Here is a 25,459-nt window from a genome sequence, read left to right on the forward strand (position 1 = left end):
ATTATAGAGAAAACAGTAAGCAGCATGTCACACTTGTAATTTTTTTCCCCCGCAGAGAATACAAAGAAGGCTCAGACGGTTTCAGCTTCTCCAGGCGAGGAATTGTCAAAGTTTTCAGTGCAGGCAGAAACATCATGGGGAATTTGTTTTAAGGAAGCATACTTCTCCTACTCCATTTTCTTTTTCCATGTATACATTTATAGACTGCCTTCCTTCCTGCTCAAAATCTGATACAAGAATTGTACCAATCCTTTTATCCTCATCCTCTCCTTTGTTGACACTTAACCAATTTACTTATGCTACCATTTCATTAACCATCTCTTAGTTATGGGGGATTTACTCATTAATGAATCTCTAAAATGAGATTGATCTCAATATATATACCTCAGATTCTGTGTAGTCCCAGTATAACCTATGATACCTTCCTTTGGTGAGTTCATATGGTCTGTTAGATCTTACTGTAATCCCTCTTTCTTTATTTATTGTTTTTTTCCCATGTGGCCCTTTATTGGAAGTTTTACTGAGGTCCAAACAGATTAAACACTTTATATTTCCTTTTACGTATAGACACACACACACAAATATATAAAAACTTCTAATCACCAAATGTAGAAATTGAATTCTGTGTTAAATTCAATTGGCTTTTCTGTTTACTTCCAGACTTTCATTTACATGTTGTTTTTTACATTTGCTTCAAAAATTTTCTATTACTGAGATTATACCAGTATTTTTGTAGCTGTAAAATTACTGATGACTTTCTTTTTACCAGTTTTTTAAGATTATGTTTGTTCTCTTGCATTATACAATACTTTTGTTTTAAACAGGTAAGTAAAATTATTACTTAGTATGTAAAAATCAGTATGTTTTAGTGTAGCCAGATTAAGCACTGAGTGCTTTTTAGCAGATCCAGGACAAGACAAGTTTAAGTACAAGCTTCCAGGCCAGTGATTAGCAGTGGGAGCTTAGAGTGACACCCACCAGTGGTCCAGCAGCAGCAGCAGCTGGAAAAGTGCTGTCGCAGGCCACTGTGGTGTTAATGCAGCAGCTGGCACATCATTTCTTCAGCAATGATCTTCTTGTGTCCTGTATTTAGCATTGGCAGCAGCAGATGTTTTAGAAGAAGTTGTGGTTCCTGAGAAAACGCATGCATGAGACATGCTTCTTCCTATCCCAAAGCAATTGAAAACTCAGCAAATGCCCTTAAGTGTGTTTATTTACTATGTAAATTTACTGTGTTTTTCACCAAAGCATGTAGGATTTAGATAATATCTCTATATAGTGTGTGGCCCTCTATTGAAACCGAATCTGTTGGATGTTTAGTAACCAGAGCAGTACTTTTTATGTTATTTGGACGTGCATGCAAAGCATGCACACCAAATACACTTTGTTGGACTTTCTGTTGTCTGTATTCTGTCTGCACCACTGCTTTGTGCTGTGAATGTTTTCTAAATGACAAAAGACACTGTACTTACTAATTTTGCTACCTAATGTCATCCAGCAATACACATTTAAAAAATCACAGTTAAAGAGAGCCTTTCAGTCTGAAGCTAGGAATAGGTTAGTGCTAATTTACATTTGGCTTTGTTAAGAAATGGAACCGAGGACAGGTCGAGGTAAGGTTATTCTGCTGTTACCAGTTTCATATGTCGTCTAATAGGATTTATCATGTAGGAAAACATTTGGCCTGTAATTCCATAGACCTGTGGTGGTTTTTTCTTTTCCACTGCCCATACAACTTCATCAGTTTCTTGCCTTTTTCCATTGGGACTGTTACAGTTAGTGGTAGGTAAAATGTATTGTTTAGGCTTTGGTAAAAATGTGGTTAAGAAGATATATCAAGCTCAAAACTCTCAGGCTAGGTTTTTGGTTTTAATTTAGTTCACCATTCCAAAAGCAGCTGCTTGAGAGAAAAGAACTCAGTGTTGTGCAAGCATTCCCATAAGGTCCTGAGAGCAACTTGCACAACTTGCACAAACAAATAAAACAATCTTAATTCGGGGATGTTTCCTCAAACCAAAACGGGATAGAAGCATAAGAATGACTGTTGACATTCTTATTTATTCCTCTTTTGTAGACCTGAATTCTAAAGAGTATGAGATTTGAAGTCCTTGTTTTCCTCTAAGCTAGGAGTAACACAACAAAATTCTACAACAAAACAAAGACTATGGTTTAAACACATTTCTCCAAGTGGCTATATTTTAATTCTGCCTTGCCAAGGCCAGGTTTCATTTTTTAAGGTTGCTAGGTGTCAGTTTAGGAAAGACCAGAATGTACATGGTATGTATTATCAGCACTGTTCAGGAAAATTTAGTTCCATGGTCTTCAGTGGGTTTTGAACAGAGGCCCTAAATACTGTCCTGGACAGACACAAATGTTTAATCAGATCCTAAACATATTATCCTAGCACTTTATTAGGGTTTTGTGCTAAGCATTCCTCTTTATTGTGCAACTCACTAGATAATCATCAGACAATAGTCCTTCAATGACTGAAGAAGAAACACAGCTTGGCACATTTCCCAGTGCCTCATTTCATAGGAAAGAGGTGCTTAAACAGGGCAGGGTATGTCAGCTGTCTATTGCTGTCTCTCCTTATTCATGTAATTCCAACCAATTTTTCTGAATGTAAAGTTTCTTGGTAGAGGGAGGTAGCCCAGAACAGCTGTTCTCTTTTTCACTTTGCTGCTCAGAGCAACTCTGGGAAAGCCACAATCCAGAAAACCAGTATTAGAGCACAGCTCATCCCATCCCATTCATTTCACCTTCTCACATTCATGAGAAGGTGAAACTGGCTGGAAAGTGTCTCCTTTTTGCCTGGGCTCTCTCTTTTTCTCACTCTTTCTCTCTTCTAGTGGAATTATAGATAAGTTACTTAGCTAATTGAATAGCTAGGAGAGAGGAAGCTACCTGAGCACGAGTATCTCATTGGAGAGCTAATCCAGACTAACTGTGTTGCTTCCAGACTGCACTCTCCCTTGTTTTGCAGAAGCAGCTCTGGGGTGACTGATGCTCACAAGGTGGCATGTGCCACTCTGCAAGAAGGCTGCACTGTATGTTCAGTAGTTCCTGCTCAGCATCAGCAGGATTAGGCCTATTTTTCTGCAGCATCCATAACGAGCGGTTAAAAATCAGCACAAGCTGAGCAGAAAATAATAGCAGACCAAAATAGTTGTGTTTTCTGTTGGCTTTGTCTGCAAGACTGGTGGATGAAGTTCACTTACGCTCTTTTCAGAGCTGTCCAGTGTCCACGTCCTCTTCCCAAGCATCACTCTGCAGTACACTGTTGAGTGGCTTGATTCAATTCCTCTTGCTATGTGCACTGTAGTGGAGTGTTTAAAGTACATGGTACACTGCAGAAGACCGCCTTCCATTTCTTCTCAGTTTTTTGTATTCACCAAAAAAGGAAAAAAAGTGCTTTCTCTCTTGAATATAGAGTGGGCACCATATAAAGCTCTGAATTCAAATAGTTTATTTTCAGTAGCTGTTAGTGCTGGCATTCTTTATTTTCTAGTGTTCTAATGCTCCAGTGTCACTGGTAACAACTTACCCCATAATCAGGAATCTGTAGTACTTTTAACATTGTATTGGAGCTAAGAAGTCAGCATACCTTTAGTAAGACTTTTAAGGTTGAAAGGGAGGAAAGAAGTCAATATCTCTGTAATATAAAACAATTTGTGCGTTGGGAGGATGACCTCTGCTGCAGGTGTTGAGGACAGTAGGCACATGGTGCAGGATATTTCCTGCTGTCCTGACATCACACAGCTGTGCATTTGACTTTTTCTTCTTACGGCCAAAGTTATAAGAATCAGTAGGAAATCAGCTTCACTGGTTTTAGCTGAACCATTTTTTTCTCTGTCTTTGCTTTTATCCTTGTGTTTGATGCTTTAACATTCTCTGTTCTTTAAATCTGTACTTGAATGAAGCCAGGAAGAATCCAACTGTGTATTTTAAAGACCCGCATTTTCCATACTTTTGTATGAAATAACAACATTGATTTGTTTTGCCAATTATTCATTTTTCTACACAGTGCATCGAGTTGTTTGTTAAAAGCTGTGCCACTTGTTTTTTATTTTCTAGCGGTGTCTCTAATCCCACATCATGGTTTTGTTTTATTGAAATCATACGTAGCACCACTTGCCACCCGCTTTTAAAAACCTTTGTTTAATTCTTTTCAAAACAAACAGATTTAAATGTTTTTCCTTTGTTTCTTAGACGCTGTCAGGGTTGCCAGATCAAGACTCTTTCTACGACGTGGTGGACTGTCTGGAAGAGCTAGGCATTGAAGCTATTTCACAGAGACACTTGAACAAGAAAGGAACAGACTTGGACTTAGTTGAGCAATTTAACATTTATGAGGTAACATAACATGCCCTGTTTTATGCATCTTACAGCTTGTGCAAACTTCAAAGCCTAGAGGAGGGGGGAATGTAACCTAGGTGAAATTCGGTTATCTATTTTATTTTAAAAGAAAAACATCTGGCTGCTAGAAGTATTATACACATTCGTATACGTGACCTGCTACAAGTATATAGCTGCTCATACAGATGCGTTTCATACTAATGCTGGGGTGTACTGCAAGGCAAAGCAGCACATTTACTAGCCTCTTTAAAGGCAGTTCTGCCTGCAGTGAAAACTTTCTTAGACTGCTTGTTACACATCCTGAAGTAAGCAGTTCTCTCCATATGCAGAAGTATTCGGCTCATGAAAAAGGTTCAGCTGAGCTTAGCTTCACAAATACCACTTGTTCTGCAGCTGAATACCCAGCAAGTCCTTGTTTACGAGTTTACCCTGGACCAGATCCTGTGCAGTTTGCAGCAATGGAGTAATGAACGACTCCACATTCACCACCTAGGTATAAATTAACTACTTCTGAAGAACTTATATACAAGGATAGGATATCCAATTTCTTAATAATTAGACTCAATTTTCAGGTTTTGGCAAGTGTTGGAAGTGGGAAGGTCTAGGCTGCAGTCAATATAATGTAAATGTGAATTTGTATCCTGATACGATGAAATGAAATGACTTTATCTCCATCCAAGTCCAGCAAAGGATGTGGTAGATTTGATTCTCCATTTTCTTCATCAGCTCTACACCCATGCCACTTCACAGAATCACAGAATTGTCTAGGTTGGAACAGACCGCAAGATCATCGAGTCCAACCTCTGACCTAACACTAACAAGTCCTCCAGTAAACCATATCACTACTTCACTAACTTTAGCAGAGCTATTTTTTATATAGACCAGTCTGGAGGAGGACTGTCAGGCCAGAAAAAAAGGAATGTGAGAATGAGAGGGATCCATGTTCTTATTGTTAGAGGCATCAGCTGATAATGTCCTCTGTAAAAAATGATTGTTAAACGTAAAAACAGATTATTTTTGTTTATGCTGTGCCTACTGAAAGACATGATTGCAAAATTATCAGTTTACCTAGTTGTGTACCAGCTTTGTCTTGATAACCAGATTAAATGTAAACATATCCTCATACATTCCTTCTTTTACTACCAAATTTGTGCTTTATTTTAAAAATCTCCTTCACAGTTTCATAGATTTTGCACCTTCTGCAGAGATATACCACTTCGCCAACCTTCATTTTGTCAAAGTCCCTTCTAGTAAGAATTACCAGAATAACAAGACATAGAAACAAGAAAATACACATTTTTCTGGTCACCCACATATCCCTGTGCTTTACCTCTTCCTATGTGAATGGATCCTTCTTAAATAAAGGTTGCATAAACTTTATGCTGCATTTCAGGTGAGATCCACCAGTAATTTTGTTTCTGCTAGCAATAGCTCTCTCTTTATGTACCGTATGATAGCACTTCTGTTTTTCTCTTAGAGATGTGTCACATTGGCATTTCAGCGGCATGCCATAATTCAAGATACTAGATGCTGCTGTGGTGGTGTAACATGAATAGGTAGCTAACTCCACCACACCCTTCTCTGACTCTCCCTACACTCCGATTTATTTATTTTTTTTATGATGAAAAAAAAATCATGGGTTGACATAAGGACAGGGAGATCATTCACCTATCGCTGTCATGGGCAAAGCAGACTCAACATAGGAAGAATGATATAATTTATTGCCTATTGCCTACAGACTAGAGCAGTGAGTGCTTTTAGTGAAACTAAAAGCAAACTAAAAAACGACCTTCACCTCCATCCACCCTCTTCTACCTCCTCTCCTCTGGCAGTGAAGGAGAATGGAAAATGAGAGCTGCGGTCTGTCCCTAACACTTTGTCTCTGCCATCCTTGCCTCCTCACTCCCTGCCCCTGCTCCACGTGGATAGATACCATCCTTCCTGAACTGAGCTTGCGTGGGCTTCCCACAGGCAGCAGCTCTTCAGGAACTGCTCCCACACGGCTCCGTCCCACGGGGTCCATCCATCCATCCCCCAGGAGCAAACTGCTCCATCATGGGTCCCCCACGGCTGGGCGGCAGCTCCCCCCAGACCCCCTGCTCCTGCGGGGGCTCTCCATGGGCCGCAGCCTCCTCCAGGCCACATCCACCTGCTCCACCGGGGGCTCCTCCACCCACGGGGGGGCTGCAGCGTGGAGATCTGCTCCATGGGGCACCCATGGGCTGCAGGGGGACAGACTGCTCCACCAGGGGCCTCTCCCTGCACAGCCCGCAGGGGAACTGCTGCTGCCTCCTGCCCTCCTTCTGCACTCACCTGGGGGGGCTGCAGGGCTGCTTCTCACTCCTCTCTCCCAGCTGCTCTCACACAGCATTTTTTTTTCCCCTTTCTTAACTCTGTTCTTCCAGAAGACCATCCAGCTCAGCTCCCTAGCTCAGCTCTGGCCAGCAGCGTGTCGCTTTGGAGCTGGCTGGAGCTGGCTCAGCTCTGACATGGGGCAGCTGCTGGGCTCTGCTCACAGAGGCTGCCCCTGCAGCCCCCCTGCTACCAAACCCTTGCCACGTAAACCCAATACAGCTACATCCATATTTTGTTCCTGGACTATTTCCAGTTGATGAGCTCCCAACCAATGTCAGAATTTTCTGTCAAATGTCATTGTGGCCATGCACAATGCATTCTCAGCATTGTTCCTTCCTTGTATAATGCATATGTTCCTCTGCACTGACAGTGCTTCTGAACTGGCAGGAAATGCTGAATTTTCCACTGAATGGCAGAAGAGAAAGTAATTATGCTAACCTAAAAATTGGGAAGCTTAGAGGAGATGTGTGGTCTGTGTGTTTTGCTTTTAATCCATTGTGGTATGAGTTCACAGAAACAGTTTTGTTAGTTTCTTTTCCTTTGTTTACTTTGCAGAGAGATCTGTAAAAATGGAGACCTTACAGAGGAATGCAGTTATGTATGCATCTGCTATTCTCTTGGTTGAGAATAAATGATGGCACTATCCTAAAATACTAGCCTATCTTTCACTCGGTCATTACCAGTGGCATGTCTGAACATCAGAAGTGTTCAACTGATCAGTGCCTAGGAGATCTTCTGTTGATTTCAGAAGTTCCAAGACTTCACATATGTATTTTAGAAGGAAATAAAGAGAGCTAGGTGTCTAGCGCTGCTTGGACTCCTTGAAAATTAAGTCCTTAAAAATAAATAAATAAATAAATGAAAATGGCATGAATATATCTGTTGTTACAGGTCCTGTACTGTTTTATACAAGGTGTCAGTCTATAATTCAGTTATTAGACCTGCTACACTGCACTAGTGGATAGATAGCAACGTGGAGGGATATCTGTAGAAACAGTGCCTCACTCATGTTGAGATCAGTTGTTTTTTAAAGACTAGTTGTGAAGACCTGTGGTACCTATAGGACACATATCAGAAGCCTTGCCTTTCTTTCCTCCTCAGGTGACCCTGAGACACGAGGATGGAGATGAGAGCGCTGACCCCCCGCCCAGCGGGCGCAAGGACAGAAGAAGGGCCAGCCTGGGCGCCAGCGAGCGGAGGGGCTTGGAGCGCCGACGGAGCCGCAGACACTCGGTACAGAACATCAAAAGCACTTTATCGGCCCCTGCCAGTCCGTGCAGTCAGTCGAACCCCAGCTTCATGCTAGGCCACGGACAGCGCGTTGAAGGTCTCAGTGAGAGGTAGGTGCCTGAGCTAAGGAATGGGCCCTGCTTTCGCCCTACTACTTTCCATTATGTTCATTGCACTTTATTAACCTGCCAGCCTTTTTCCAGCAAATTGGAAGAAAAATAAATAAATAAATAAAAAATTTGCAGGTGACTTCATTTTATTTACCTACATACCCAAGTTCTTATATAAGTTCATACCCATCTACCCTAAGTAAATGGACCCAAAACATGGTAGGTAGAGCGTTTGATTTGATGGAACTAACCAAGGTTAGTATCATCCATTGACAGATTTTATATTTAATATAGGAACATAATGGGAGGTTGTAACAAGGGTAAAGTCACATTAATACAGAGGTAATTGCCCTGCTTATGTTACCATTCATTGATTGTTTTTCCCCTTTGCAAACAGCCAGCATTCCAGCATAAATATTTTCCTTTGAGGCTACACTGTAGTAGTGAATGTATCTGATGTTTTATAATTAACAAAAGAGAGACAGTAATGACTAGTTGAGGAGCAGTCTGCATCACTGGAGTCAGTCAGAGCTAGCGTCATTGCCAGTACCATTACACTTGGCTTGGGCTATACATGCTTAGAAAAAATGGGAGCTGCAGACCCTCAGCACGTCTGAATACCACACAAGAGGGCTGGAATTAATTTTGCCTAAGTTAGATGTCTGATCAGCTTGCCTCCCTTTGATGTCTGTGGAGTGGAGCAAGTGCTTGTAAGACTGAAGTTATCTAATGTGTTCTACATGTCTGAAATTTCAGCTAAGATGAATCATGCTGTGAAACTAACAATTTCTCTCTTTCGACTATAAAGAGGATCTGGCTGACTAACTCACATGAAGATATGTTTGCTGCAGACAGCTAAAGCTGGACACATCTGTCATCCAGTGGCTGAGGGTGCAATTTGCAAAACCAAAGTGTGCTCCATGAAGAGTGTTTCCTGTGTTGATTATAACATTTGGGAAGTTCTTTGGGGGTTTCTGTTGGTTAGTGCTGGATAGAAACTTAGAGCCCTAAAACCCTGTATTACGTATAAAGCTGCCCATCTTACAGAGCAAACTGAGATGACCAAAGTTTAATGGCTTCTGTCAATAACAAAATACAAGACTCCAGATAATTTAAACAGTAGTTGAGTGATGTGTATCATAGAATGGTTTCTTTCCTTTTTTTTTTCTTCTTTTCTTTCTTTTTTTTTTTTTTCTGTTTTTGTTTGTTTGTTTCCATTTGGCAACACATTCATGCTTTTCCATCACGTCCCATTGGCTGGCTGTTCAGTGAGATGGAGGCCAAGAGCCACATGGTCTTACAGGCTGATGACAAAGATGACAGTGCATTTGAGGCTGAGTTTAAAGCATCTTCAGTGTGAGTACAGCTAGGGGTTTCAGCTGCCCTGTGTGGAAAGCCTTGTGCATGACCTTATGCTCTGTTTCATGACTTACCAATGTGACTGGGAATCTATCAGCCGATGTGCAGCAGATGTCATTGATTTGTTAAAATGCTGAGCTTGGATTAAAAATGAGGGACTGCTTCAATTCTACAAAAATTGTTGATTCTCTTACTGCAATTAAACAAATACAAGTCATGCATCTAATACTAATACAGTTTCTCACTGTTAATGTTTGCTTGCTAGTTTTATTTTGCAGTCTTCAGTAATTCCTAATGAATTTATGTTTGAGCTGATTTTTAGTAATGAGTCAGTAGAAACATGGCAGATTAGTTTTGTTAGTTCTTTGAATTTTTTTTTTATTATTATTTCACCAGTGTAGCATAATTTCAATAATTATCTTCATTTTCTGAAAAAATAGCCATTTCTACTCCACATCCACCTGGAAGCTGACATAATTTAAAGCATAATTTAAATTTAAAGCCGAGAAATAAATCTTCATGTAAACATTTACAGATAAGTACTCATTTAAACACTTATTTCAAGTTTAATATCATGTTGAAGTTGTTCTAGCAAATTAGTTTTTCCCCATTAGTCATTACAGACCAATACATGTTGGTACCCGAAGATACAAGTTCTATGCCCAGTGAAATGTTCAAAGTTGCCATGACAAGAATCTGTCTGTGTTGGCTACCTGTAAGTCATGCTGGGTTTCTGGTAAATAAACTTTTCAGCAAAGCTGATTCTGTCACTCACACTTTTAGTATTTTCAATCTGTAATTGTGGTAGGAAGACTAAATACAGTCTTTCTGCTTTATAACATCCCAGTGAGTATCTAAACTTTCAATGGAATAGTCCAGGTGAATGAAACTATATCTACACCTGACAGCTGAAAAGGGACTAAAAATAAACAAAGATATTGAAATCAAATGACTCATACAAAGTTTTAGCATGTTTATAGAATTTGAATTAACCGTAAGTTGAAAGAAGTTTTCTCTCAGCAATGTTCCTGCTAGAATCTTCAAGTTTTCAAGCTTGAGCATTTGGTCACTGAAGCAACATTTTTATTTTATTATTTAAAAAAGATTAATAGAGCACCATTAGTTAGGCCTTACTGCAATTTGTAATGAAATTTTAAAATTGTAAGTTAAAATATGACACCCTATGCTTTTGTCAAAAGAAATGCTTGTTGTGCCCATTCTGCTTCCATCACTAGCGTTGCAGAGAGGAATCTGTAAGAATCAATTAAAAATATTTCTTGCCTCATAAACTGGAAATATCTCTGTTCATCCAGGAAAGATCTGTCCTTTGCTATCAACTTTGTTTTAGTTCATAATCCTAGTCCCTGTCAAGGAAGGAAAAAAGTTTGCTATAAGGTTTTGCAGTGCTGTATTTACAGAAATAAATTCTGCAAAAGAGAGTTCAGTCTCTCTACTCCTTCACTACATTTGCTTTACCAGTAGGAAATGTGTTCATGATAATTTTATTGTGTTGCTCCTGCTGGTATCTAAACTTTGTGTGTGGTTGCAGATTCCTGCGTCTGGTTTTACTGTGGATTAGCACCATCAGGTTCAGAGGAATTGCTTCTGATGGGCATGATTAGAGATTAAAATCACACTCCTACACAGTTTTAGGCAATATTCTTGGTTATTTTTGGACTTCACTACCAAAATCAGTAGAAGGTTCAAGTTCTTCCTCAGCATTCTCCTTCCCACAGTGTTCATGTTTCTTTTCTTTCTAACTCCATCGGCTGGTTTGGCAGTTACTTTGCTTTTGTTTACCACATCAAACAGGTTGTCCACAGTCATCTGCTTTGTGTCGACCGATAAGTCTTCCAAAAAGAGAAAAATCCATGATGCCGGTAAAACAAAAAAGACAATATTGGCCAAATTCTGTTCTGTCTCACAATGCTGTATATCCAGAAAAGCTGTCTGAAGTCAATGGAGTTGCTCTGATTTATGCCAGGCTAATTGAGAGCAGACTTTGGGTTTTGAGCTGGGAAAAGTTGACCGTAAATGCTAAGGGCAAGCAAAAGGAAAACTTGCAGGCCTTTTTCATCCGTTTGGCAACCTTCTTCCAAAGTAAATGTATTGCTTTTTTACTTGTGGTTCAAAACAAATAAAGACCCAAGTCTGCTTTGTGTTAAAATAGTTTTCATGGAGAGTGAAACCCAGCCTACTGTGTCTGTTACAAACTAAATAAATAAATAAATTGATAACTACTAAATAAGAAAGGCTGAAGGTTACTTTAAGGATACGTAGCTGCAGAAGCATTCTTTAATTGGTATGTTTTACCTGGCCTGGCCACCACCAGGTTAGCTTCGGTCAAAACTCCTTTCTTTTACCAGGATGGCATACAGCGCCCTAAAGCCTGGGGGCATCTTCTGTCCTGTTGATGTATGACACCAAGTGTTTCGCTGAGGGTACCTCCTAAGGTTTTCTGCCCGAGTCCAAATTCAGCGCTGTCAATCTGTGGTCTAGCATTCTGTTTCTCAAGTGGTAGACTTTCAAACACATTATTTCATGGTTCTTTTTTGTGTGTGCTTTTTTTTTTTTTAAGCTAGCTTTTTCCAACCACACAATGGATAGAGTCAGGGAAAAATGTAAGGAGTGGCATAGTACTTAACACTAGGTTGATGTTTTTATTGTATGCAGTGATTTCTGGCTATAAAAGTCTTCAAACACAAATTCCTATCTTTCAGTCATATTGTGTCTGGCTTTGAGGGAGTAGAAGGCATGTAGTTTGGGAGTTCTCAGTGCTGTCTTGCAGGAACAGGTGCTCTGCAAGAGCCCCATACATACAAACCAGAAACGACAACAACTCCCAGTTTTTTGAATGAGTCTGCTTCTCATTTTGCTGTGAATTTCCCTTTGATCAGTACTGCACAGAGACCATCCCTGTCTCTCTCCCTCGGTGTCCCATGAGAGATGTGTCAACCAGACTTAGCAAACATACTCAGGGAAGCCTCTATGAGATTTACACTGACAGCTCTTACCAGAAGTTAACTGAATGGCTCTCAAAGTTTATATTCAAAGACCTTGTGGTTTATAAAGATGTGAATAGCTAGGATTAGATTTTTTGCTACACTCTCTGCTCTCTTCTGTTTTTTGTTTTGTTTTGTTTTGTTTTTTTAAAAAAAATTTCTTCAATAGCTCAGAATTGGTTTACGTCTTCAAAAAAATGCAAAAGATTTATGAGGACTGGTCACCATACGTGTTCCTCTGGAGATACCTAGACCTTGGTCAGGAGTTCTGCATCAGTATTGCTTGGAGCCTAATATCCAGATCTGACTGATCTCTTAACTCATCAGAGTGGAGCCTGCACCCCAACACAGCAAGAGAAACTGCATTTCACAAACTGTCCTTTTTAAACCATGGAGCAAAAAAGTCCTAAGGAAGAGCAAATGTTTGGGTTCACCTGATCTTTCCAGATATATTAATCTGAAGAAACTCGGCCTTCAGGAGGCCATGTACCGAGAGGGAAACAAACAGCAGAACACCCAACAGGGAATTATGTACCTACCATGAAATATAAACGTGTTGAGCCTCCTAAGAAAGGCTCTAGGAAACAAGGTGCTTTTTGCCATATTAAAACTATTCTAGATGTGTTGGATCATTACAGAAGAGCAGCAAAGTTGGAAACTCCCTGGTAGTAATGTTAGGGTCCTGCCTGGCAGGCTATGATGGCTCTTCCTCTGAGCAAAGAGTACAATGGGGAATTCCAAAGTTTCCTCCAAATTTCCTGGCTAGTTGGACACAGCACTGTTGCATGGTGCATACTCTCAACTCAAGGACTTTCACACCCCGTATGATCCCAGAGAAAATTGGAAAATCGTTGTCTAAACAAAGCAAAGCTGTGCTGAGAAGCCATAAGGGTCTTTGTTAGAAAATACGTGTTTCTGATGCTTGAGGATTGCTAAGACTCAGGAAGGGATCTTGATGCTATTTTAGTTTTACCAGAAAACAATGAACATAGCTGAGCTGAAACATTTTTTCAGCTCAACTTCAGATTCCTGTCGAGTTTCTAACCAACTGCACAGGCCTTCGTTTGGCTATTATACCCCATTAACTGATTATTCAATTTGCTTCATGTAGAGCCAGGCCTGCAGGGGTAGTTTGCCCAAAATACAGCTGAGACTTCTTAATTTTTTTAAAACGATTTTCCATGTTTTCAGACATCCTAAACCATAACTAATCTTTGATTTTCCGTAGCATTTACCATGGCAAAATGCTAGTTTTTGTCATAACGTTTTTAAGTTCTGGTGACTTTCCACTACACTATGTGAAATGTTTTGATTATGTAAATACTTATGGCTCTAGACTGAAGTGCTGGGTACAGTGGTAGGTGGATTTTATTTTCCTTTTTTTTTTTTTTCAGGATGGATACATTTCATGTCTCTTAGAGTCGCTGTCAGAAATACAGATAGGTATGAAACAGCAGAGAAGGGAGACTCGGTGTTAGCATTAATGGAGGACTTGGGTTCTGATACAGATACTAAAGGCCCAGAAGAGAAAAAGAATTTATTTTTATTGGTTTAATAGAATGAACCAAATGTATGTTTTCTTAGACATTTGTCCCTGCTTCCTGTTTTTGGTTGCTTGAAGCACAAATCTAGACAAAGAAGACATTTCCAGGACAAACACTCAGCCACATGTGTGGATATGCGAGGGATCCATTTAATACATGTGTGTGTGTGATCTGAGCCTCCGAGCATTAGTGGTGGCTTTGAAATAAAATGGATATCATCAGTTACAATTATAACTGTAGAGAAATTAACTTATTCATGTTTTGATTGGTATAGGCAAAAATGGAGAGGGGTTGTAAAAGCAAGGGTTTTGGAAAGGAGATTTATGTGTCCAATCAAACAGATCGGTAAAGTAGCACAGCATCCAACCTTTATCAGCCTTTGACAACAGTTACATACAAAAAATGATTTGTTAATGCAATTCTTATTTTGAATTTTGGGGCAGGGAGGCCACATTTACTTCTTTCATGTGGTTAGGGTTATGTGAGGCATGAAGTCAAGCAGATTTGAAAGGAGGGTGAACAAAAAGGTGAAATTTGTGACCTTGTGCTTTGTAAGAATGTCTTGGAAGAACCTGTAAGGAGTGCAATAGAAAAGAGGCATCAGAAAGGTTAAGAAAAGTTTTCTTTTACATTCATACCATAAATACTCCATTCATGTATTGATTAATTTCTGTATCCCATGTACCGGTCCCATTACTGCCTCAGTTTTATACCAGTGGTTTTCTGAATTAAATACCTCTGTAGAAATGTCAGGTTTCATAGTAGGGGGTTGCTGTTTACTGTTTGTGGATCTTGCTGGAAAGAAATGTTTTATACTTGTTATACGTGCAGAGACCAGTTGACAGCACTGGACTTTGCTGTAGTAGCAATGGTAGAATTCCCCTGTTTGAAATTCAAAATGAATGAAAAAAAAAACAAAAAAAAACACTGAGCATTAAGTGATGATATAGTTGCATGGCAAATGCAGGCACAGCATGCATGCTGTGAATGCATGTATGCTTAGTCTTTTTTTTTTTTTTAATCACTGCATATTTAGCTTAGATGAACTACCCGAGGAAATGTAACACGGAACCAGGATTTGAATCCTTGTCTCTGGAGGCCGGTGGTAGTGTCTGATGGACACGTGTCTCAGATAGTTTATCTCCTCAGTGGGTTTCCAGTATTTGTAAACATGATTCTCTGATGCCAGGAAAGCTTTTTTACACGTGTGATGTGATGGGAGGCAAAAAAGACAACAAATTGGCTTGGTACCATTTCCAGAACCCTCCCTTTGAAGTAAGGGGCAACAACAGTGACCTTGAGGTGTCAACCAATGTGCAGCTCCAAGCTCTGAAAACACCGTTTCTTCTCTCTTTCTGTATATGTTTCAGTATTTATTGCCCCCAAAGTCTCTCTACATCATGATTCTGTTTCTTTACCTCTGCTGCTCATGTAGATGAAAAAACAGCTATGCTGTTGGGTGATCAGACAGCTGGGACTCTTGAACAATTTGTGCAGCCTTGCCAGTATCTTAAGCAAGACTCTGCTGTCTTGTTCTGCTTTGATGTGTCCTATATAAACTGACTGCAGCAATGAGAAAAGTGTGGTGCATTACCTACGTATTATTTAGGTGTGAAAAGTTCTTACTGATCGTATTTTAGGAACAAGAAAGTAACAGTAACCTAAAGATGAAGAGCAGTGTAGTATGAAGGCATGGAGAACACATGTACTTTACATTACTTGTTATTTTTTTCCAACCTTTTTTTTTTTTTTTTTAGGGCAGAAATACCAGGATAATTTTCCTTTTGACCTTTGTAATTATGCATTTTAGTTTCCTTTCTGCACAGGAGGCCAAAGTTTGAGGCTTCACAACTAACTTGTTTTCCATCCCATTTCATGCACCTTCATCTTCACATAATTGCACCAACCACAACGGCCTATCACATGTAACCGTGGAATGGAATTTGGGTGTTTAATAGGTGGCTTCTTTTGTTTTTAATGGAGGAGGAAAGCATTACTGTTTCGTACAAAGTAAGAAATGATGAATTTGAATTATTAGCACTTTCAGCTTTCACATGAAAGATTAGTCGAATCTATTCTGGCAGCTAGCATAGACGAAAAGAGGAAGCAGCAGAAGTGTACCAAAGCATTTGTTTGTTTTACAAGGACTTAGGAATTTGGCTATGAATTGTGCTGTCTAACCAATGTAAGTGGAATTTTCACTCATAAATTGAGGACAATGGTAAGCAATTGCAAAAGAAAATAAAGTGACATCCACTGTAACTTATAAAGATCTCTCCTTGATGGAACATTTTTAATTTTCTATTTGTACACCTGTAAGGAGTTCAGAGAAGCAGCTTTCCAAGTCCTATGCAAGAGGTAAAAGAAGGACAGAGGTTTGAAGTGGGGGGGGACACTTGAAAAGAAAAATCGTGAGATCAACTGTAGTATTTCATTTAGGATAATATGGCAGAATGGCTAATGGTCACCTTCCTTCACTAAAAGTAGCCTCTAGTCCTAGTCAGTAGCTGCTCCTCTGAAAAGCAGAGAGAGTTTAAATGGGAGTAATTTAAAGAAGCTAAACTGAAAAGCACTTGACTTTATTACAAAGAGAAAGAGAGAGAGAAAATTCCTCATCAGTAATTTACTGCACATAGGGTGATTTTCAGAGAGTGTGGGAATAATGGCCAACAGCTCTACAATTCCCCTGTCCTTTATTTTCGGGGTCACTTCATAATGCGAAGGTCCCTTTCCTCACTGCAGTCCAGTGTTCCCACTTCTGGGGAATTTCAATATAATGCTGTGGGTGGTCTACAAAGGCTCAGACGTACACTTAGGGCCTTGTCTGATGACCTGAAAAATTAAAAAGGAAATATTTAGTAAGACTTTGGTAAAGATTAAATAAGCTCTACATGAAGGAAGATTTTTTTAATGTGCTATTATCTCATTTATTAAGTTATATGTGCATTATATGTGCAGACTATAAAGTCAGTAGTCTAATTATGGCTTTTCCCTGTTGTTCTATATTCAAACATTAGTGGTCAAATTCTTCCACTCTGAATTAAAATCATTTAAAGTATATCTTGCACTTCAAAAATCTCTATTGGTACCAAGCAGAATAGAATGTGTTTTTGTGCTCATGCTTATTTTCTGGCTTCGTTTTTGTTGTTGTGGTGGTTCCTTTCTTTTTTTTTTCCTTTTTTTTTTTCCCCTTCAGCACAGCCTTAGCCTTTGATTTTTCTATTAACCATGTTTTTGTTTTTGAAATAATAACAATTAAAAAAAGTATTTCTGGACTGCAAATGAGAACAACCAGAAGCCTGAGTTTCAAGTTGCAGTCATCAAAACTGTAAAGGGAAGTGTTTTGGGAGAGCCTGGAGAGGAAAGAGACTAGATAACCTTGTACACGTTGTTCAGGTGTACATGTTGGAGAGGTTGGTTGGAGAGGGATCAGATCTTGTAAATATTTTTCACAATGGAAGATACTGATTACTATTTTTGTGAGAAAGAAGTATGTGTCAGGATTGCTATGTGTTCATGGGTGTTAGGTAAGATGCCGAGCATCTTACGGGCTTTGCCTTGCCTTCTGATAAACTTGTAGATGAGTCCCTTGACTATCATTTCCTTTCATCAATCTGTGTTCATTAGTGTCATTAGTGTTTATGTCCGTATGTAATGCAGAGTGGCTGTTTAAGATCAGCAGGATAAATTTCTTTGGTGCTCCTTTCATTATTTATTTTTTTTCATTTAAAAAAGAAGAAAGGCTAATCCATTAGTTTTAAAATCTTTGCCTAGATTTCATTTCGATGCCCCAATGGTTCTTTATCCAGAAACTGCACTTTTGTAATCTTTTTAAGCATACATGTATTTTAAAGCACTATAAATACTTCAAATACATCAACCTTTAGTTGAAACAACCAAGCAAAACTGTTTCCTAGTAGCTGTTTGTTAGTTGCTATGGCTGATGTTACAGTTTATAAAGATTTGTAGGATTTAGGACTTCTGTTTGTTTGGTGAGGCTGTCAGCGTGTAGCAGTAATCCATTTAAAGATGAAAATAAACACAGTGATTGTTTTTTAAACTTGTTTTCACTGCTGCAAAGATTTTGTTTAAATATTTCTAATCTGGTACTATTGTCATAGAACTGAAATAACCCAGCAGTAGTCTTAACATCAGTTGAATATATCAGAACCTTCAGTGTTAAATGAAACCCTTCTTCCCTGCCCCAGGAAAAATATTTGCCTTGTGTTGAACAAGATAAGTTGCTCTGTGCTACTGAAAAATTTGCTGGCTTCTGCAACCTAGTTTAGTTGAAAACCTTCTTATGAATCATTTTTCTTAATTTATGTCAACTATTGCACTGAAACAAAATTTGCATTTGTGTGCGGGAAAGTGTTTTTCCCTGCTATCCATTCTCCATTTCACACAGAAATGAACACACGACCCTGAAGCATCCAGATGACTTCCCAAATCTGTCTGCTGTTCTGTTTGAGCATCCCCCTGTCTGACGTTCTTAGTGTTACAAGAATGTTATCTGTCTGTAGTTAGTGTTTTCCAGTTTCGATAAAGATTCACGTGACTTTTTTTAGGATATCTGGTCTCTAACAATACAGACAAGCAACTGCCGTTGTTTTTGTTGAAAGAGCAGCACACTCGATTCACCAGGTCTTCTGGCTGTGAGCTTGTACAGTCTTATTTCCATTGTCCACATTTCCCTTAATCAAACTTGGCTGCCCTAGGTAATAATCAGCTGGAGGGGCTGTTACTCTTGTCTGCCTCTTTAGAGTACAGCAAGTCACAATGTCTGGGAAGTGGGGCTCTCAATTTTTCACTTCCTCAGATGAAATTACAGATAAACAGCACAGCAGACAGAAGTATTTCCTTCGAGTCACATTATTAATAGTTGTGACCCGGTATGAAGGAGGACAGAGCACGAACACTTCCTCCAGCTCCATGCAGGTCATATTACCTCCCAGACGAAGTTCTGCTTCTTCTTGTAGGCAGGAGTGCTTCTCTACCTATGGGCCAAAACGAAAACTGTACATGTCCCCAGCTGGTCTCTCCGTGATTGAGGTTTCCATTTCTTGTAATTAACTTAAAGGTGAAGCTAATTCCCTGTTTATTACTTAGTCTTCAGCACAGTTTTTACACTTTTTTTACAGCTTTTACAACTATTACACAGCTTACCTGAAAGCAGGGTGTATGTAAAGAACTATGGTCCTTTAAGCATAGCTCTCTTACATACACACACATTCTGAACAGCTTCGTCTACCTTAATCATCCTTTCTAAGGAAATGCTAGTGGTTACGGAAAATATGTCATTAATAGCCCTGAGAACTAAGATACTGTAGTGGGGTTTTTGAACTCTTGACCTATTGACCTGGGTTTAGTTGGAGCATTTCTCTTGTGATTCTGAAAGCTGCTTGGTTTTCTGGCTTTTTTTTTTTTTTTGCAAAAAGCTAGCCCTTCCAGGGTAAGGTGCAGTAACTATTTTGTGAGTGGCAGGTCATACATCCTAATTTTGTAAAGGCTATCGTATATAGGCTTAATTTAGGGCGTTTTTGTATTTATGATTAAGCCAGTTGAATGGGGATTAGATTTTCCCAATAATGGATTAGAAGGATGCTTTGCAAAGCAGTTAAAAACCCCAAGTACTGTATTTTAATCGATTACTGCTCACCTGTTGTATTTATTGTGTGATTCACTAGGCAGTCAAACACTTCTTACACAGAAGATCAATATTTTGAAAACAAGTGCTTAAACACAGAATTGTAAGTGCCAATTGAGTTCCAAAGTTCAGCTGGCGCTAGGGAAATAGACTGTAGGGTAAAGGAAGCTTCAGGGCTTCAGGTACCAATTAAATATCCTAACCTGATAAGTACTGATTATAAAATCTTTGAGTGGTGGGAATGGGAACAGCTTTCACTGCTGGTAAATGAATGACTTAATACTAAGACTTTAGACCATACGTTCAGGCTTATAAAACATAAGATGCAAATAGAGGATGACAAGATCTCAAGAAAAGTACTCAGCACGTGTCGCTTACCTCATAAGCATTAGTTTTGGGACCAAAGTGGTCCTGAGCCATGGGCCATGCCTTTCTGGTTCTGCATATTTTTTTCTTCTCGGCTTCTTTTTCCATTCACTGCAAATATAAAACTAATGGTTCCCAATTCAACCCATATTGTACAAAGTTTCATTGCATCATTTCAAGCTTGTGTCCTTAATATCATTCACTCAGGTGAAAGAATAAAGTTTCAAAGAACAATTTCAAACTTATGAGTTCCATTGTATCTGATGAATATTTCAGTTATGATTTGGAGCATTTGGAGACAATTGAGGAAGGTGAGGAATTTGACATCATCAATCTGGAAACCTGGTGGGAGCTTAAAATACAGAAGTAAATGGGGCAACTCTTGTTCATGTTAACAATAGCCATGCTCTCAGCTTTATAGGATGCATTGTGCTCTTATCACAGAACTGTGTTCTCACAGAGCTTCATGAGTTACTTTCCAAATGTGGTTGCTCTAGAGCTGGCAGATGCAGCTGTTTGGCCTTCACAGGAGATAATAGCGAAGCCAGTATTGATCTGCTCACTAGTAAGGAGAAGGGATTATATCTTTTTTTTTTTTTATTTTTTCTTTTAATACTGATATATATGTGTGTGGAAGTCAAGAGGTATCTCTTTAGGGGAGGTGTGTGTTTGAGGAGAGGACAAAGAGATGGAGAGATGACCTGCTGCAACTACCATGGTTTTGTCACTACGATACCTTAGGAATGTCTAAAAGCGTCTTCCTTATAGATGTTTGGAAAAACTTCCAAGTGCTGCCATTTTTCTGATTATTAGAAGGCTAACTCCATACAAATGCAACAAAATTTGGATTGACTCTCTGCATTATCATGATGAGTTCACGATCTCACATTGTGAATATTCATTGTTCTTATGACATGGCACCATACATGTATTAATTCTAAATGGAAGAAAAATGGACAAATCATCCCTTCAGAACTAGAGTAAAGAAAACCAGCTTTCAGAAAATTGCAAGAAATATCTAAGTATCTTACAAACTTTATTACTGTTCATACGCAGTATTTTTTGCATGGAACATAACCTAATGGTATTTATCATTAAATCAAGGAGAACTGGATAAATTGCAAATGCAGGAGAAGTCCAAAGAGAGAATATTTTCTAAATTTTCTATGAGTCTGTTGGTTTGGGGAGGAATAGGTATAATGAGAGGGAGAGGAGGCAGAAAATGCAGCCTTTTTGTTTTGTTTAATACAGTTTTATTTTTACTTATGTGGTTTGTAGGATATGGAAGCTTTATGCGTGACTTAAAATTCTTCTCTGCCAGACTGACTGCTGAACCAAAGCCTGCTTCAGCTATACTAATGATTCTTTACTGAAATAATTCATGTACTGGCATCCAATAACTGAAATATTGCTGTTTGCAAATAGCCCCAAACCGATTTGGTCTCTGTTATTTCTAGCTTAATGGTTCACCCTGCTCTGTTTCCTAGTTGAGCTATTGGCTGCTTAACTGGAATGTTTTATTTGTGTTAATTTAACAAGTATGATGCCCAGTGCCAGCTGTCCAATGCCAACACAGTTTGCACTGTCCTTTAAGCCAGATACGGCTTAATGACAAATGGGTTGAACACTGGTATTTTTTCATGAATGTTTTCCATTAATGCCTGTGTGGGTAGCAAATGGAAAGCCAAGCTCAAGAAAAAAAAAAAAATTATATATATATATATATACATACATATATTTGTGGACTTGAAAATTAATAAGATAAAACATAAATGGGGGAGAGGATAAAATTATTGTATTGATAACTACTCTTACACCAACACATACTTTGCAGGAAGTTTTCGGTGGCTGTCCCCAGTTTTCCCTCTTGGTGTTGTCTTTCCATTTCTAACCTCATTGCATTTCTCTTTCTGCGGACTCATGTCATTTTCTCTTCCACCTTCTCTCTTTCCATCCTACTGCATGCCTCTTTCCTTGGTGTGACCTCAGAGAGGAGGAGGAGTGTGAAGAAGAGGACGAAGAACAGCCAGTCACAGAGCCCAATACTGAGGATGAGGGGGAGGAAGAGGCCAGTAGGCAGGTCAAAGCCAGGTATCGGCATTCAGCGTTGTCCACGCACCTTTCCTCACTCTGGCATTAACTCACCACCCCATGTGCATCAGCATCTACATTGTCACTCACATTCCCATCTCTCCTTTTAAAGCCACCCCAAGGAAGTCCTTTTTCATCCAAAAGCTTTGTTGCTGTGTGCGCTAATGGAAACACGTTTAGTTGTGTAACTCAAGGCACTAAGAACTGTTTGCACTCCCTCACTTTGGTACCAAGTGAGGAACAGTCACAAATCCTAAAAAGATTTAGCAGACAGCATAGTTTCTAAGCATGGCTTAGGTTTATCTTTTAGTTAGGGTGATGCTGAAACATTGCTGTGCATTGATGAGTTAGGATATTGCTTGGTTTCTTAGGCTTTCATCCCTTTTTTCATAACATAGCCTTATTAGCAGTATCTGTCAATATGAAGAAGACTGACTTTTTTAATGTTGCCTATGTTTTATATCAATTTTGTTTATGTTTTTTAATAGGAAAGAACTACTTAGAGGCAAAGCTGAAGAGTATATGTCATTTTATACATACTTGCCCATCTGTGTATATATGGGTATAAACAAACCACCTATCAAAACAGTATTCTCATGTAAAATTTTCCACTTATTCTGAGGTATATATGGATTTGGCATCTGGCAACTTTATCCTAATAAACTGGAAGAATGAAAATATGTTCTTTCTTCCAGACAGCCATTTGATTTAGGTTAAATTGTTTGGCTTTGCAACTCAGCAAATGAGATTGGACTTTTTTTAATTTTTTTTAAATAAACCACATTCATGCAGACACTATACAGCACAGAAGGAAGAAAGGAAACTGTTTAATGTGCAAATTCCAAAGAAAATACTGTACTGTTGTTATTAATATCTTCCAGTCTGCAAATCTAGCCAATGGCTGCCTGAAATTTCAAAATTAAGTGATAATTTCCTCAAATCCTATTCTTAAAAGTCAAAGCTAAGACACAAGTTATTAGTAAATCACATGAAAATACTAAAATACTGTGAAAAAGTGTAGAGCGCAGGAGCCATGTAAAGGGTGTAATGTGCTGATAGGGCATTCTTGTTTTGAAATACCTCACTTGGAGGTAACAGGGTGATATTCCCATGACTTCTCTAAATACTTTCTTTCACCATCACTGTAGCATAACAAAAATTACCTTTACCCTGGCCATTTGTTTTAAATCCTGTCAGGAAGGGTAGGAATAGCCTAGTTTCAGGGATTCCTGTCATGCACGGCTGTTGAAATAGATGGAGGTTTCCAGATTCCCACTGTGTTTCAGTTGTGAGGGCAATTACCTGGTATATACCTGATGATTAATTTCATAATATCCTAACATATATAACCTATACTATATTGTTGTTGCATAGTCTTTGCCAAACCCATACTCCTCAGATAAGGTCCATGCCTTGTATGCACGGAGGTGGTCTCGGAAGAAGGAAGTCTTCCGCCTACTGAGTGATCCAGCCCAAAGCCCGTGCACAGTGTTTGTGCTGGAGGTGCTAGTGAAAACAGATATCCAGGAGTGCTTTCACCTGCTTTGCTGCTTCTGTTGCTCACCAATACCTACCTTCACCAAAGTAAAGCAGATGTGTTTTCTGTTGCACGCAGTTGCAAATCTCTTAACACTGAGTCTGAATGGGATGCTGACACTCAGATAAATGTAGTGCCTTTGCTCCTAGATAACTGATGTGGTAAGGCATTGCTTTTAAAATCATTCTAAACCTTAATTTTGACAAAACAATGCTCATTTGTTGTGGTGGTTGTTTTTTTGGCTTTTTTTTTGCTTTTTGTTCTTGTATTTTTCATCTCTGATGAATAAAGTGGTTTTGCGTTTTTAGTTAAAAAATATAGGTTCACTGGGGAGGATGATAATCAGATACCTGGCCTTCAAGAGGCAGTCATGCAGATTGTATTTTGAAGTATTTAACTCAGTGTAACATATCATCTGGTGTGTTGAGACTGCTTTGTGCTGCTCTGACAATGTTTACAACCTATCTTTAAGTACTTGAAAATTGTTCAGAATGTGGTTGTGAAAAGGTTTATGAAAATTTATGAAGTCTGTGGGCTAAGTACCTTCCTTTAAGCTGAGTTGCTTCCACATCTCAGTATTTCCAACCCCCAAAAGAATCCCTCTATGATACAAAGATGCATCTCCTTACTTCTGAGAAAAATAATGATTGTCTACCATTGGGAAGGTTTCTTTTTTCCTGACTCTCCTAGACTTTTTTTTTTTTTTTTTTGTATGATCCATTGATCTGTCTTTCCCCTGTTTTGCTTTTCCCTTCCCTTCCCTTCCCTTCCCTTCCCTTCCCTTCCCTTCCCTTCCCTTCCCTTCCCTTCCCTTCCCTTCCCTTCCCTTCCCTTCCCTTCCCTTCCCTTCCCTTCCCTTCCCTTCCCTTCCCTTCCCTTCCCTTCCCTTCCCTTCCCTTCCCTTCCCTTCCCTTCCCTTCCCTTCCCTTCCCTTCCCTTCCATACCACAATGTTTTCCTCCTGCAGTGAGTTCCCAGGTGCACAGGAGGCTATGAAGGAAAACCTTTCACAGTGGTGTGATTCTTCAGCCATCTCCAGTGCCATTTCTCAAGCTGAGAAGCCTCTCCCCTGTTCTAGAGCAAAGAGCTCTTCTAGCAGCTCCTCTTCTGTGCCTGATTCATCTGTCTCTCATCATAATTCTGTTCTTTCATCGCCATCTTCACCTGCGGCAGCTTTGCTAAACTCTTCCCAGAATTCATCATCATCATCATCCATTACTCCAAAGGCATCTCCAACGGTAGAGAAATTACCTTATGTACCACATACTCCCTTTCACCTCTTCTCATATGACTTTGAAGAGTCTCCAGCATCTGTGAAAGAAAAGGAAGCAGAGGTGATGAGGGAAAACAGGTAGATTTTATACAGCTGATACGAATTTTTAGATAAATGAATGATGCCTTTCAAGACTTTTATAGTGGTAATAATGTGCTCTCCGTGTTGTATTATTTCCAGAACATACTGTATTAGTTTTAGTCATGTAAGCCTGTGTTTTGATTTGATTGATACTCTCCCCTTGCCTTTGTTGCCTTCATTTCATCTAACTCCTCTTCAAGGTTTATAGTTGGTAAGTATCCTGGCCTCCTCTGTGCAGCAGTAGATATATAACGTGATTTGGTAGATCACACAAAGCAGCATAATTTTGCTCTCATTTACAACAGTGTAATATGTAGGCATGATTTCATGAAAATTAATGGAGCTCTTCTGATGTAAAACCGAGAGAGATCAGATCAGTGCTTGGAATTCAGGGATGAAATCCTGGCTTCAAAGACTGAACTGCCAAATCCTGAATTTGTTGCTAGATTACACAGCATATCCCTGCCATGTGCAATTTCAACTAGTGCTTGTAATAAGAGAGGTAGATT

General features: G+C 39.2%; 1 protein-coding gene across 9 annotated transcripts in view; it reads left to right on the forward strand.

Annotated features, from left to right (window-relative positions):
• The window catches only part of FHOD3 (formin homology 2 domain containing 3), a 420,526-nt gene that overhangs the window by 306,852 nt on the left and 88,215 nt on the right, over window positions 1–25,459 (forward strand). For 6 of the 9 annotated variants that reach the window (XM_082753307.1, XM_082753302.1, XM_082753303.1 and 3 more), the window contains exons 9-13: window positions 4,210–4,353; window positions 7,813–8,051; window positions 9,321–9,407; window positions 21,959–22,060; window positions 24,564–24,947. In XM_082753307.1, the coding sequence (XP_082609433.1) occupies window positions 4,210–4,353; window positions 7,813–8,051; window positions 9,321–9,407; window positions 21,959–22,060; window positions 24,564–24,947 (956 nt within the window). The remainder of the gene's footprint in view (window positions 1–4,209; window positions 4,354–7,812; window positions 8,052–9,320; window positions 9,408–21,958; window positions 22,061–24,563; window positions 24,948–25,459) is intronic. The other 3 variants (XM_082753309.1, XM_082753308.1, XM_082753306.1) reach the window with 2 other exon arrangements.

Source organism: Aythya marila (genome assembly GCF_965140915.1).
Source record: "Aythya marila genome assembly, chromosome: 2".
Taxonomy (NCBI): domain Eukaryota; kingdom Metazoa; phylum Chordata; class Aves; order Anseriformes; family Anatidae; genus Aythya; species Aythya marila.